Source organism: Protopterus annectens, chromosome 2.part1 (assembly GCF_019279795.1).
Source record: "Protopterus annectens isolate FY-2018-M chromosome 2.part1, PAN1.0, whole genome shotgun sequence".
Classification (NCBI taxonomy): Eukaryota; Metazoa; Chordata; order Ceratodontiformes; family Protopteridae; genus Protopterus; species Protopterus annectens.
The window spans coordinates 206,313,420-206,326,475 of NC_056729.1; the positions used below are offsets into that span (position 1 = coordinate 206,313,420).

A 13,056-nucleotide genomic window follows, 5' to 3' on the forward strand; every position below is an offset into this window, starting at 1 on the left:
GGAAAGATGAGTTCCAGCAGAAAAAAGGGGGATGGCAGGTTGGTAACCTGGACTGCAACAGTGAATACACTCTAACCTCTACATTTATGGTAAGTGTACACAACTGTACTATGTTCTTCGTGTTTCACTGTTGCAGTCATTACATTTGGGTAGAGTCCCAAAGCTAAGGTTGGGAGGCTGGAGCTAAACTGCATTAGGAGCGACTAAGGCCCTGCAGAACTGCAGTGGCAAAGCCTGCTCTGGATTTAGAGTTGTGGCAGATGATAGTGCTTTGTAAAGGTGTGCACTGAACTCCCAAGTAGCAGCCTCTAAAATGTCTTTGGTTGGTACTCCCCTGAGAGAGGCTGCTGAAGTGGCTGCAGCTCTGGTTGACTGTGGCGTAATGCCCTTAGGTACTGGCTTGCCATGGTGGGAATAGCAGAAACAAATGCAGTGGCCTATCCACGTTGAAATTGTCTGCTTTGAGATGGCCTTTCCTTGTGATCCTGCAGCATATGCCACTAGTAGTTGCTGTGTCTTCCTGAAAACTTTGGTTCTGTCCAAGTAGAATCTAAGCTGTCTAAGTCCAATGAATACAGAATTCTCTCCCCCTTGTTCTGTGGGTTCGGATAAAAAGTTGGCAGATGAATAGTTTGGTTAAGAGCCACACTGGACACCACCTTAGGCATAAATGTTGGGTTTGTCCTCTGAGAAACCCTGTCTGGATAAAACATGATAAAGGTACCACAGCCATGAGTGCCTGTAGCTCTGAAACTCGTCTTGCAGAAGTTATTGCTAGGAGCAGAGCTGTTTTCCAAGATAAAAACTTTTATATCAGCAGTAGCAGCTGGCTCAAAAGGAGGCAGGGTGAGTTTTTCCAAGACATAGTTGAGGTCCATGCAGGTATTGGTGATCTCCTTGGAGGCCTTACATTTTTGGCTCCTGAAGTACTGCTTTAGTAAAGGATGAGAAAAGAGTGGTGGCTCTGTATTGTAATGAGCCGAAATGGCAGAGGCATGGATTTTAATGGATGAAAAAGATAGGCCTTTGTCCAGCATCTCAGTTAAGTATTTCAAAATCGGAGGAATATTTGGTACATCTGTATCGGTTCCTTTTGCCTGGTTCCAAGAACTGAATCTCTTCCATTTTCCAGCATAAGATCTTCTAGTACTAGGTCTTCTGGCTTCCAAAATGACATCCATCTCAACTTTACTGAGAGGTGTTTTTGTATGATTGCATTATCCAACCATGCTGCCAGGTTTAAAGTCCTGAGTTGGCTGTGCAGGATCTGATTGTTTTGCTGGGATAGTAGATGGGATGTTTGAAGTAAGGTCCAAGCTGGGCATTGAGACAAGTTCCTTGGGATTGGATACCAGTACTGGCGGGGTCAGTCTGGGGCAATCAGTCTCATCTTTGGCTTCTCCTGTCTGACCTTTAGGAGTACCTTGGGGAGGAGAGGCAGTGGAGGCAAGGCATATACTGATAGGTTTTCCAAGCTGAAAGATAGGGCGTCCACTTTCATTGCTTGTCTGATAAGTCCTTGTGCAGAATCTTTTTAGTTGGTAGTTGTGAGGGGAGGCAAATAGATCTATGTACGGGCATCCCCATTTCCTTGTTATGCTGAAGACTTGTGGATCCAGCTGCCACTCGTGGGGATCCATGAGGTTTCTGCTTAGTTTGTCTGCCAGAGTATTTTCCTTTCCTGGCAGGAATTGTGCTTCCAGGTGTATTTGGCAAGTCAATGCTGTGTCCCACAAAGTCATGGTTAGTCTGCAAAGGGGGTAAGAATGTGTGCCCCCCTGCTTGTTTATATACCACATGACCATGGTGTTGTCTGTCTTTATCAGTAGTTGTCCTGGATGTAGTAGGTTCTTGAAGGCTGTCGGGGCATTTTGAACAGCTAGCCTCTCTTTTTGATTGATATGTAGATGCATTTGGTTTGAGGACTATGTGCCCTGAATGCATCTTCCTGCCATGTGGGCCCCCCCAGGCATAATCTCATGCGTCCGTTGTGTCTGCAAGACTGGGGGTAATGTGAATGGCTGTCCTTTATTCTGGTGACAAGCCTTCGGCCACCATCGAAACTCCTGTTGCAGGCAGGGAATGAGGGTAATCCTTGTTTCCAGGCTGTGGCAGTGTTGAGTCCAAACACTTTTTAGGTACCATTGAAGTTTCCTCATATGCAGTCTTGCATATGGAATTAGTAGGCTGCAGGATGCCATGAAGCCCAAAGCCTACAGAATAACTGGGCCTTTGTTGCCAACATTTTGAAATGGGTAGTCCACTACCCTTGTTTGTCTGGTGTGTGAGGCCATCTGGGCAGTTGTATTTAAGCTTGCACCCTGGAATATTATCTCTTGAGAGGATACTAGTTTGGATTTTTTTTTTTTTTTTCGTTGACACTGTACCCTAGGCATGTTAGAAGTCTTTTCACTAACGCCAGATGTAGAAGAATGTCCTTGTTCTCTGCTTGAATTAGACAGTTGTCCAAGTAAGGATATATTTGTATTCCTCTTTGTCTGCAGAATGCAGTTACTGGTGCCAGGCACTTTGTAAAGACCCTGGGCGCAGTAGATAAGCCAAAGGGCAGTGCAGAGAATTGGTAATGCATTGAGCCAGCCTTGAATCTGAGGTATCTTCTACATGATTGTCTGATTGGGACATGCAGGTATGCCTCTCTTAGGTCTAAAGTCACAAGCTAAATGTTCTTGCCCAGCATGGGCAGAAGCTGCTGCAAAGAAAACATTTTGAATTTTGGTATATCCAGGAATGTGTTCAGAATAGATAGGTCCAGTATTGGTCTCCAGGCTGTGTCCATTCTGGGTACCAGTAACTGTCTTTAGTAAAATCCTTATCCCTGCTCTTGTACTTGTTGAATGGCCCCCATGTCCATGAGGAACTTGTTTTTGTGCCTCTGACTTTCGATTTTTTGGCAGATCTGGCCAGCCATTTACCTTTGGCAGGGTATGAAAATGGAACTTGTAGCCTTGTGACACTATTTAGAACCCACTTGTCTTTGGTTATAATGTTCCAATTTTGATAAAGTGCTAATTTTCCCCCTAAGGGTGCTGCCAGGAGATAAGTGCTTGGTGCAGGCAGGGGGAAGTCATTGGGACGGTTTCCTGTATGGTTGTGATTTGTCTTCAACTTTGGAAGTAGAAGCACCCCATTGCTTTGACCTGTATGAACCTTGTGTCTGGGATCTGGCTCTGGGGCGTCTGGATCTGCCCCTTTGAGGGTCTGTTCGACACCAGAAAGGACCAATTCTTTGTAGGCCAGTGTCTACTAAACCTAGGTGGCTGTACTTGTAAAAAATCTTTGACGGTTTGCATAGATTTCGATTTGTCCTCCATTTTTCTTTAACATCTCTTCTGCCTTAACACCAAAGTATCATGTTGTAAAGGTGCATCTAATAATTTAACTTTGACATGATCAGGCAGATTTTGTTCCTTTAACCAAGCATGCCTCCTAATTACAGAACCCATAACTGCGGCCCTGCAGGAGGCCACCAAAGAGTCAAAACCGCATTGCAAAGTATGTTTTCCAACTTGTTCAGCTGCATGCAATAAATCCTGCATTTCCTTGTTTTCTGCACATTCAGTGTTTAACATTTTCTGTTTACGCAATGCCATGACATGTTGCTGATATTTTAAGCATATGAAACTGACAGTTCAAGGCCCTTATAGCCAAGGTAGCAGATGTGCAAACCTTTTTCCCCCATCTATCCAGTGCCCTAGAATCTGTCGGAGGGGGTAGGGTTTTTTTGCTGTGGAAGCCCTAACTATTTTGGGACCCTGAGAAATTGTTTCTGGGTCTGCAGAAGGGTTTTTAAAAAGGAATTTGAGAGTCCGGATCCCTGTAATATCAGTCAGGCTTAACAGGAGCTGGAGGTAGAGTCTGGGATAAGACTAGACTCCGAAAACACATTGTCTACAATGTCTAACACAGGTGGAATGGCTAGAGGCCTGTGAGGTAGTAAAAGGAAATCCCTGAGCGCCTCTCTAGATTCTGAAACATCTTGGCTCTCCCAGTGGAAATGCTCCCTCATGGTATGCAAGGTTTCCCCAAAAGAATAGTCCTCTGGAGGAGAAACTGAAGGTATAGATTCTTCAGCATCAGAATCCTCATGGGGGGGGGGAAGAGAATATTCCTGATCAGAAGAGGAATCAAAAGAAATAGAAACCTGATCTGAAGATTCATAGTCAGTCTCTTGCCTAGGCCTCTTATCAGGAGAGGGATGGGAACTCCTGATAAAGGTAATAAAGTCTTTGGCCATTTTGAGCATCTTTTTGCATAGAGGCCTGTCCATGTGGCTCTTGAGTTTCTTTGCTTTAGAAGGTGCTTTAGTCTTTGCCTTTTGAAGCTGAAGTCTGTTTAATGTAAAGATGTTTAGGTCTGAAAACACCCTCAGAAGCCGGTGCCTGCTCAGCGGCTCCGGACCCATCTGAGGGAATAGTATCCAAGGCTCCAATAACTTGAGTTTCCAGGGGCATGGCAGACTCCACGTGGGAGTCTGTAGCGGCCTGTGACTCTACAGTAGCAGGTGTCAGGGGCTGCGAAAGCGCCTCACTGAGGGCTGGCTTAGAAGAAGCTTCATCTGTTTTGGACCTCGTTTATCTCTCTTTGCGTATTTTGTGAACTCCGGTAGTCAGATGGCTATCCGACTACATTTCTGGATAATTAAACCGGCGTCCAAAACAGTTTAAAGCAAAATCATACAGACGCTTTAGTAGTGCATTGGTTAAATCTAGCACAAAACCAACAACCAGAAACGTTGTGATCAGGGCCTAGGCAAGGAATACAGTAAGAATGAAAGTCCTTATGAGGTATTTGCTTTGCACAAGCAATACAATTATTTACTTTTTCTGACATTGGTTTGGAGCAAGAAAAAGGTTTCCCCAACGGGATACTTAAGCTTTATTGAAGACATTCGATTTGAAATTAGAACACAAATCTTGGGAGTCTGCTGACTGGCACTTGCGAATTGCTTCCGCTTCGGGCACCGTGCGGTATAAAAGACTGAAGAAAATGGCGTCTGCCACTTCTTTTATACCCCTGACGATATGACATTCAGGGAAGGGGCGATAGCAGCTCACGCAGGGCCCAAGACTTTGGAATTCAGGCCGACTGAGGGCAGCCTGCCAGCAGGATTACCCAAATGTAATGACTGCAACAGTGAAACACGAAGAACATCTTGTTAGACTTAAGTTTTCATGTTGCCATGTACTATAGTGCACAAGTAAAATAACTGTTTAGTTGCAGTTTTCCTGCTGTCATTTGCTGTAGTGCGTAAACTTTAGTTACAAGTAAGGTTAAAATGTGTAGAATACTATAATGGCTATTGTGAGCCTTCTTAACTGATTTCTCATGAACGTGCATTTTTCCTCCGTATGAATGTGCATTTTTCCTCAGTTCTTCAGTTTTGATTGAGTGAGTTTGAGTCTGCTTTTGCACTGTTTTCCTCATAGAAAAGCAGTATCCAGCAACTTTTTTTAATGTGGCATATGTGTCCCCTGATGGCTGCCTTGCACACCCACCTTTTCAAAGTGAGTCTGCTGCAGCCTCCCACAGTATGTTTGCAGGTTTCTTCGCACATAGAATGGGTTACTGTGTAAATGTTGAAATGCAGCTTTGCAGAACTAAGTGCACATCCTGGCACATGTACTGCATGTTCCACCTTCCAGTGGGTATCGGCATTGCAGTGAAATGGGTTACCTCGTCTCCCCCAGGCTGTATTGGTGACTTACTTGTACCTTCTTTTGATGGCTTCTCCATAGCCTGGGTTGCTAAAATATCCTGTGTTTGGGTCACAGGTCTTTATACCTTCACTGTGGAACAATCCTCGAGAGGAAGAAATCTACATAATGACTTGAAGTGCATACAAGTGTGTTTCCAGTGTCGTCGTGTATTCCCTGGCATCTGATTATTGGTTTAAGTAAAAGGTTCTTTAGTTGCTGTCATTTGGTGAAACTACGCAGATAAAGTTTACTTTGTGGTTTAAAGTGCTTTTGAGTCTTAATGTTTTCTTCTTGTTTTTTTCCAGGTCTGTAAATATTATCTCTCTGGGTTTTGTCCAGCAGAATTGTTCACAAACACACGCTCTGATTTAGGTAATTGTGCTACTTTTTTTTTTTCCAGGTCTGTAAATATCATCTCTGTGGGTTTTGTCCAGCAGAATTGTTCACAAACACACGCTCTCATTTAGGTAATTGTGCTACTTTATAAGTTATTTTAACTTTGTAAAGAAAAACGGATTTAAAAGCTTGATGTGACAAGTATTTGAAATGTAATATTTTTGCAGTATCCAGTCATCTATGCTCCATTGTAAAAAAAAAAAAAAAAAAAAAAAAAAAAAAAAAAAATCTGAAATTAATGTTGCCATTGTATTGCTGTGGAGGCTGGAAACTACTGCCGTCTGCAGAATAGCATGTTGCTTAATACGGGTGTAGCAAATTTAATTTGCATGTTGAATTTGCTCATTTGTTTTGAACATTGCTTTTCACTGCACCTGGGACTCATTTGCCAGTGCTCGTATTCAACTCTTCAGGGTGTGCATTTTGACTAAACATAGGCTTGCTGTTGCATTCTTCATTTTCTGAAAAAAAAATCTTTCCCACAGTCAGACCCTGACAACCTTTGCCTCTGATCAGACATGTAAAGCCCCCTCTAGGAGGAGACTGTAGACAAGTGGTCCAGAAAAGATCAAACTCCACAAATCTGAAAGTCTAGTATGCCGTTTTAAACCTCCTGAAAATTGTGGATCCCTGGCAGCTTAATGGTGCTTACGGACAGCATAGTTATGTTAGCAGTACTGGGAATTTACTGTTGCTTGTTGTGCAGGCTGGCCACAAAGTCTTGGATGAAAGTACTTTTCATATGGAGAAGTTGTATTTATTTTACCTTGTGGGATTGGCATAGTTTAAGTGCTTTTTACTGTGTTTGTCCAAGGGGGAAAAGTGACCTAAGAAAAGACTTGTTTGTACTGGCATTTGCTGCTTGTTTTCCCAGGAAAAGAGGCATTGTTTTTGGCTTGGCTTTGGAATAAACTGTTGGTCCTTCCTGCCACAAAAAGAAAAAAGTTAAGCAAACAGACTTTGCCACTACAGCAGGCTAGCAGTTTGCCTCTGCCGTAGATGGCTGACTCTACTGTGGCCACTTGTTGTACCTCGGACCACTCCTCTTTTTCCCTGGATCCCTCTAGTTTAGAATCTACAAGCTACTTTGGACTGAAGGTTAGCCATGTACTCTGCGGCCACTCTCCTCAGTCCTAGGAGAGGGAACAGCAAAGGTTTCCCTGTTGTCAGCATGTTGTACCTATCCCCAGAGATGCCGCTGCCATTAGTAACACAGTTGGCCCCATTTTTCCTGTCAAAAAGCAATACAAAGAAGCATGTATCTACTCCTCAAATTTTATTTGGGTAGTAGTAACTTACTACTTTTGGTTCAGGGTTGAATTTAGGCTGCTGTTGCTTTTTGTAAATATGTTTCTGGTGAACGAAAGTTTTTCCTGAAGCTATTTGAGATTCTGAATCTAAACAAGAAGCTGCAGGGAAACTCTTTTTTTCCTCTGATTTCTGATTCAGACTATAAAGAAGAGTTCAGTTTTGGATTGTGTGTGTGTGTGTGTGTGTGTGTGTGTGTGTGTGTGTGTGTGTGTGTGTGTGTGTGGGGGGGGGGGGTGCCACTGTTTTTAGTGGGAGAAGATGGATTTCTGTCCCTTAAAAAATACTAGTTGTTACGGAAGGATTTTTCGAAATCCTACACCCATTCATCCTGTTTGTTAGTATATTAGCACCTATAATTTTCCTGATGGTTAGCAAGCTGCCCCTAAAATGTTTAAAGTTCTTCAGTGTTTTATTTTATTCACAATTCCCAAACTTTGACCCAGCAGATACAGCTCTAGTTGATCCCACTACTATTAAGCACCTAGGAAAAAGTGAGTACTTCACAACTTTAATATTTAGACTTTTGGATTGTCTGTCATTTGTTAAATGTTTACTACTTTTAAAAGTATGAGGAATGTTTTACCTGGAGTTTATGGTGAGGGAAAAAAATCTACTTTAAATAACTTTGCTTCATCTGTTGTACAAGTCTTTACTCATTGTTTTGTAGTGTGTGTGACTTGTGATGCTTCTCAAGGGCTGTGGCTACTGGTGCTGTTTTGAGGAGGTTTGCTTGGCTGCACTCAGAACCTCTCTGATTTAAATTTAAATTACTCTTCGATAGAAATTGTGCTTGGTCCATTTAGTGCAGAGATGATAGTGTGGTGAAAGTAGCAGGCTGATCCAGGAAGTTCTAAGTTTTTTTTCAGCCTTCCTTTTCCATCTCCTCATCCAGATTTGACAAACTGTAGAATAAATAGTCTCTGCAAAATAGAGGTAAATGGATATTTAAGAAAATGGCAAGGGGATTCCAAAAAAGTTGTGAACTTCTCAAAACTGAGCACAGTCCAAGACCAAATGACTGTTGGAGACCTTTTTGAAGCCCCCCCCCCCCCAAAAAAAAAAAAAAAAACTCTGGTCCCCTTTTTCTTTTAGAAAATCTGAATTTTTTTTTTCCTTTTTGGCAACCATTTCAGACAAATGGGTTCTGAAAGTCATTCTTTAAAGTTGCAGATCCCAGTGGGAGGAAATTCCTCCTTTTCGGGGTATTCATCACATGCTGTCCCAAAGAGTGATGGAACCAGTCCCTCCTTTCCAGGTGGGGAAGCGTTGCTATTTAAGGATGATGGTACCAAAGAAAGAAAATGTTTGGAGACCTGTTCTGGATTGATCTTTCCTAAACCTGCTTCAAATTCGTAATTATGTCACTTAACCTGTTTTTCCTCTTTCAAGATTCTTGATAACACTAGACTTAATATGCTTATCGGATTCCTTCTGAGCCAGACTTCAGGTGTTTCTTAATGTGATCCAGACACCCAAAACTTTGCTTTACCCTTTGGACTATCCACTGCACCAAGAGTGTTCAGAGAACTGACAGTGTATAGCCCCAGATCCAATTTTTTTTTTTTTTTTTTTTTGTCCATTTCAGACGTGGGTTGTCTGACCAACATACTTCCCGTATTTCCCTAGACTACCTTAATTGCTCAGATCTCATTTGCGCTTGGAGACAACAGACGTGTGGAAGACCCCTCGGCTGCTTGTAACCTGTGGAAAGTTGTGTGCATGTGCATAAAAATAAGAGAGCTTAGTCATAACTTTCTACTGTTTTTAGAGTAGAATTGTATTTTGGGCACAACCTCCTTCACTGTCCTCTAGGTTATCCTTACGATGTCCGAATCCACTGGATTCAAGAATTGTTTGGAGTGTGGGCAAAAAACTTTAACTCAGGACCCACACTCCAGCTGTGTATATTGCTTGGGTGTTGCACATGTGGGTGTGGCTGGCAGTCTTGTGCTGCCTTTAGTGCCAGAGCTGTTCTGATGAGAAGGGACAAATTTGTTTTAAAGGGACTCCTTCAGCACAGACTGGAGCTACTCCATTGACCTGTTCTGTGTCCCCCTCCAAGAATTGATTGCACTAAACCCTAAGGGGTCAGCAAAGGTTAGTCTGATGAGAAAGAGCAGAGCAAATTGCCCAAGTCTGATAAGTGTTCCTGGAGTTGACTGCTTTGCTCTGTCCTGATCCTGAAAACCACTCTAAGATCAGATCCGAGGACTCCTCAGGACCAAGCACCTTCACCATGAGCCAGGAAATGAGATGCTCTGTTATCTACGGATTAATCTCCATCTTACAGAAGTGGATGTAGATGGGATGATTTTTAGGATGCAAATCCAACTTTGGGTTCTCCTGGTACCCAACCCTTGGAAAGGTAGAGTTCTGGCAGTCACACTCCTCCACCTCTAGGAAATATACAGACTTGTCCTTTGGGGTCAGTGTCATTGGTTTCAACTGGAACCAAATCTACGTACAGTCTCTGCCAACTACCTCCCATTCTCTCTCGACACGGATACCTTCAGCAAGAGCTGACTGAGATGAAGCATTAGCACGGAGTTCTGAGGGGGTGTGGTTATCCAGAGATTCTCCGTCATCGCTCCCTCTCGAGATGTGGCTTTGTACAGCTTGGATACGGGCTCCACTTTGGTGCCAGAGAAACTGTCGAGGGTTCCTAACTTAGGTCAGAAGGTATCCTCTGTGCCATCTTCCCCCTTCTAGGCCTTTTGAAATGGTCTTGGCAATGTCCAAAGAGAAGGTGCCTTCCACTTGATGTTTTTTTCTCTCTGTCATCTTGTCAGTAAGGGACAGATGGTCTCGGGGGGGGGGGGGGCTGCTTAGATCTGCTTTGTTGGTTCCCCTTCTGATTTGTAACCTTCTGTTGCTCTTCCAGAAGGAGCCATGCTCCCAGAAAACTGGCATATAAACAGAAGCACTTCATTTCACTGAAAATGCAGAAGTAGAGGAAGGAGAGGGTATCCCCCACTCCCTCTCCGACTAAGTCTCCTTCAATCTACTCAATAATATTGCTGAAGAAAAGGGATTGGTTGTCCCAAGATGCTTCAGATGAGTCTGTGTCCTTGGAATCCTTTGGTTCTGGACCAGAACCAGCATCGTCCTGAGTGGTGCCACCTGTTTGACCACTTATCAGCCTTGTGGCTTAGTGAGCATTGAAGGACCCTGATATGGTGGAGCCCTTCTGCAGAAAAGTGGATAGCATCTTTGCTGTGCCCAAGGACATGAAAGAGTAGGATAAGGATCCACCAGTAGATGCTGTGGTGTTAGCAGCAGCCCTCCTAGAACTTTTGGAAGAAAGCTAGTCCGTTCATCCTCCTAACCAAATCTAGGGCAATGGACACACAGGTTTGGGAATTGGGCTTCTCCGTCAGTGACTTTTGCCCTTGGATCACGGAATTACTTGCCTGATTTTAATCAGCAGTTCTCCTGTAATGTGGCCATGCTCTTGCTCTCTCTGGCAGTTCATGGCATGGCAAGAGCAGCAGGCACTGGCAACACCATGCACTGCGAATCCTGGATATGTTTTGTGAAGGCTTAAGTTGTTCTCTGTAAATGCCCCATACTATGGTTCAACCTTGTTTGAACCTAAAGTAAGACTCTCACCAGGAGTCAACTGGATGATACTCTTTGCAGTGGGAGTCCACTTCTCTACCCTGCAAAGATCTTTTTCTAGGAACCAGAGATCGGGGAAGAAAATGTAGTTCTGGAAATCTCCCAGTGTGATATAGATCTTCATGTGGCAGGGGGGGGGGGTGCATCTCTAATTGGCAGCGCCCTACAGGCAGAGGTGGACCACATAACCAGAGCTTTCATGGTCCTTTTACCAAGAGAGCTTTTCACTGTTCTTGAGCATTTGCCAAACTGCTGCGCTCTGAAGGCTGTAGGGGTGGGGCTGTCTTTGCATCCTCAAGCCTGGCAGGTAATGACAGATTCCTGGGTGCTAAAGGTAACATCCAGAGGCTATTCAGTTCTGTTTTTTCCCATCCATCTCTGAAAAGCCCCAGACATTCCACTCAGTCAGTGGGACTTGACAGCTATAGATATTTCAAAGCTGCTAGAAGTCATCCAGCTTGTCCCCCACAACCAGTTCAACTCTGGAGTCTGTTCATATTCTTTTAGTACCAAAGAAAACTTGGGAACCTGGGATCCATTTGGGATCTCTGTCAACTAAACTATTTTTTGTGACATGGACAAATTTCGTGATCATCACAGTTAAGCCCATTTTACCTTTCCTGAGGAAGGATGATCAGATGTGCTTCATAATAGATCTCCAGGCCTCCTACTGTCACCATCTGAGAGCCAATCACTACCAGTTCTGGGCACTGTCAGTCTCACCACAGCCCTAGGATGTTCACCAAGATTGTGGCAGTGGTAGCAGTGTACCTGCATCTGCCGGGCATCTGCCTCTTCTGTATCTTGACAATTGTCTCCTAACTGCTACTTCCAGGCATCTACTGTTGCAACACCTGCACCTGGTACTCCTGTTAGTGGACTTGGTTAAAATTTTGGTAGATTTACAATTATTCCCAACTCCAGCAGCATATAAAGTTTATAGGATGCCACACAGATAACATCCTGCAGGTAATCAGTCTTCCCCAGCCTAGAGTTCTGTCATTTATATCTTGTAGTACTTGGGGGTGGGGCTACAAAGGAAGAATAGTGACAACCATTTAGCTTGGACCAGAGGTCAGTCTTCACGTTGGTGTCTTGGAGTTGAGGGCAGTTCTCCAAGCATTGCAGGCATTTCAGGATCTCTTCCCAAACTGATTTCCATACAGATGGACAGCATGATGGTGGTATGGTACATCAACAAGCAAGGAGGAGCACGTTCTTCTCTGTCCACATCCCGCCCCCACCCCAGATAAAAGACCACAGTGAAGAACTTCTCAAAAGCCAACTTCACACTTCTTAAGACTGGTGTGGTTTCCTTCAAGGCCCCCGAGCCAGCGGAAAACATTACCCAAGCCGCTGAATCACTTACAAATGCCTTGAATCATCACCTTCAGGACTGCATGGATCAGGCAATCCCAAACAAAACAAAGACTCTTTGCACCAAAGGCAAGCACCCAGTTTGGTGGACCCCAGCCATAAACAAGCTCTACAATAAAAGGAGAAAGCTACTACAAGATAGAGCAAAATCCTTAAAAGGGAAGACACCCCCTGATCATTGAGTGATCGTAGTTTTTTTTACTTATAATCATCCAAGGCAAATTTTGAGAGAAGTCGCTAAGGACTCGAAAGACAATCATAAGGCCTTTTTTTAGCTATGTTAGAAACCTGGGAGGAAGCTCCCGGATATGCTCAGAATTAGTTCAAAATGATGTAAAAATCACTGAACCAACATACTGGCGGACAGGTTCAGTGCAAATCCCCCCCCCCCCCCAAAAAAAGGACAGAGATCTGTCCCAGCGGATTGTAGCCTCCCACACATCTCAAATGCTCAGGTAAAAACTGCTCTCTCAAAGGCAAAAAACACAGCATCTACGGGACCAGATGGTGTCCCCGGTTGTGTGCTCCACGAACTCAATTAGGAATTAAACCCGCAGTTAGGGCAGCTGTTTAATCTTGGCCTCACCTCAGGATACGTACCCAAGGAGTGGCGTACGGCAACTGTGGTCCCACTTCA

General features: G+C 43.9%; 1 protein-coding gene across 4 annotated transcripts in view; it reads left to right on the forward strand.

The window, feature by feature from the left end:
* Positions 1–13,056, forward strand: part of LUC7L3 (LUC7 like 3 pre-mRNA splicing factor) — an 884,970-nt gene that overhangs the window by 101,342 nt on the left and 770,572 nt on the right. For all 4 annotated transcript variants that reach the window (XM_044062091.1, XM_044062090.1, XR_006363602.1 and 1 more), the window contains exon 2: positions 6,118–6,184. In XM_044062091.1, the coding sequence (XP_043918026.1) occupies positions 6,118–6,184 (67 nt within the window). The remainder of the gene's footprint in view (positions 1–6,117; positions 6,185–13,056) is intronic.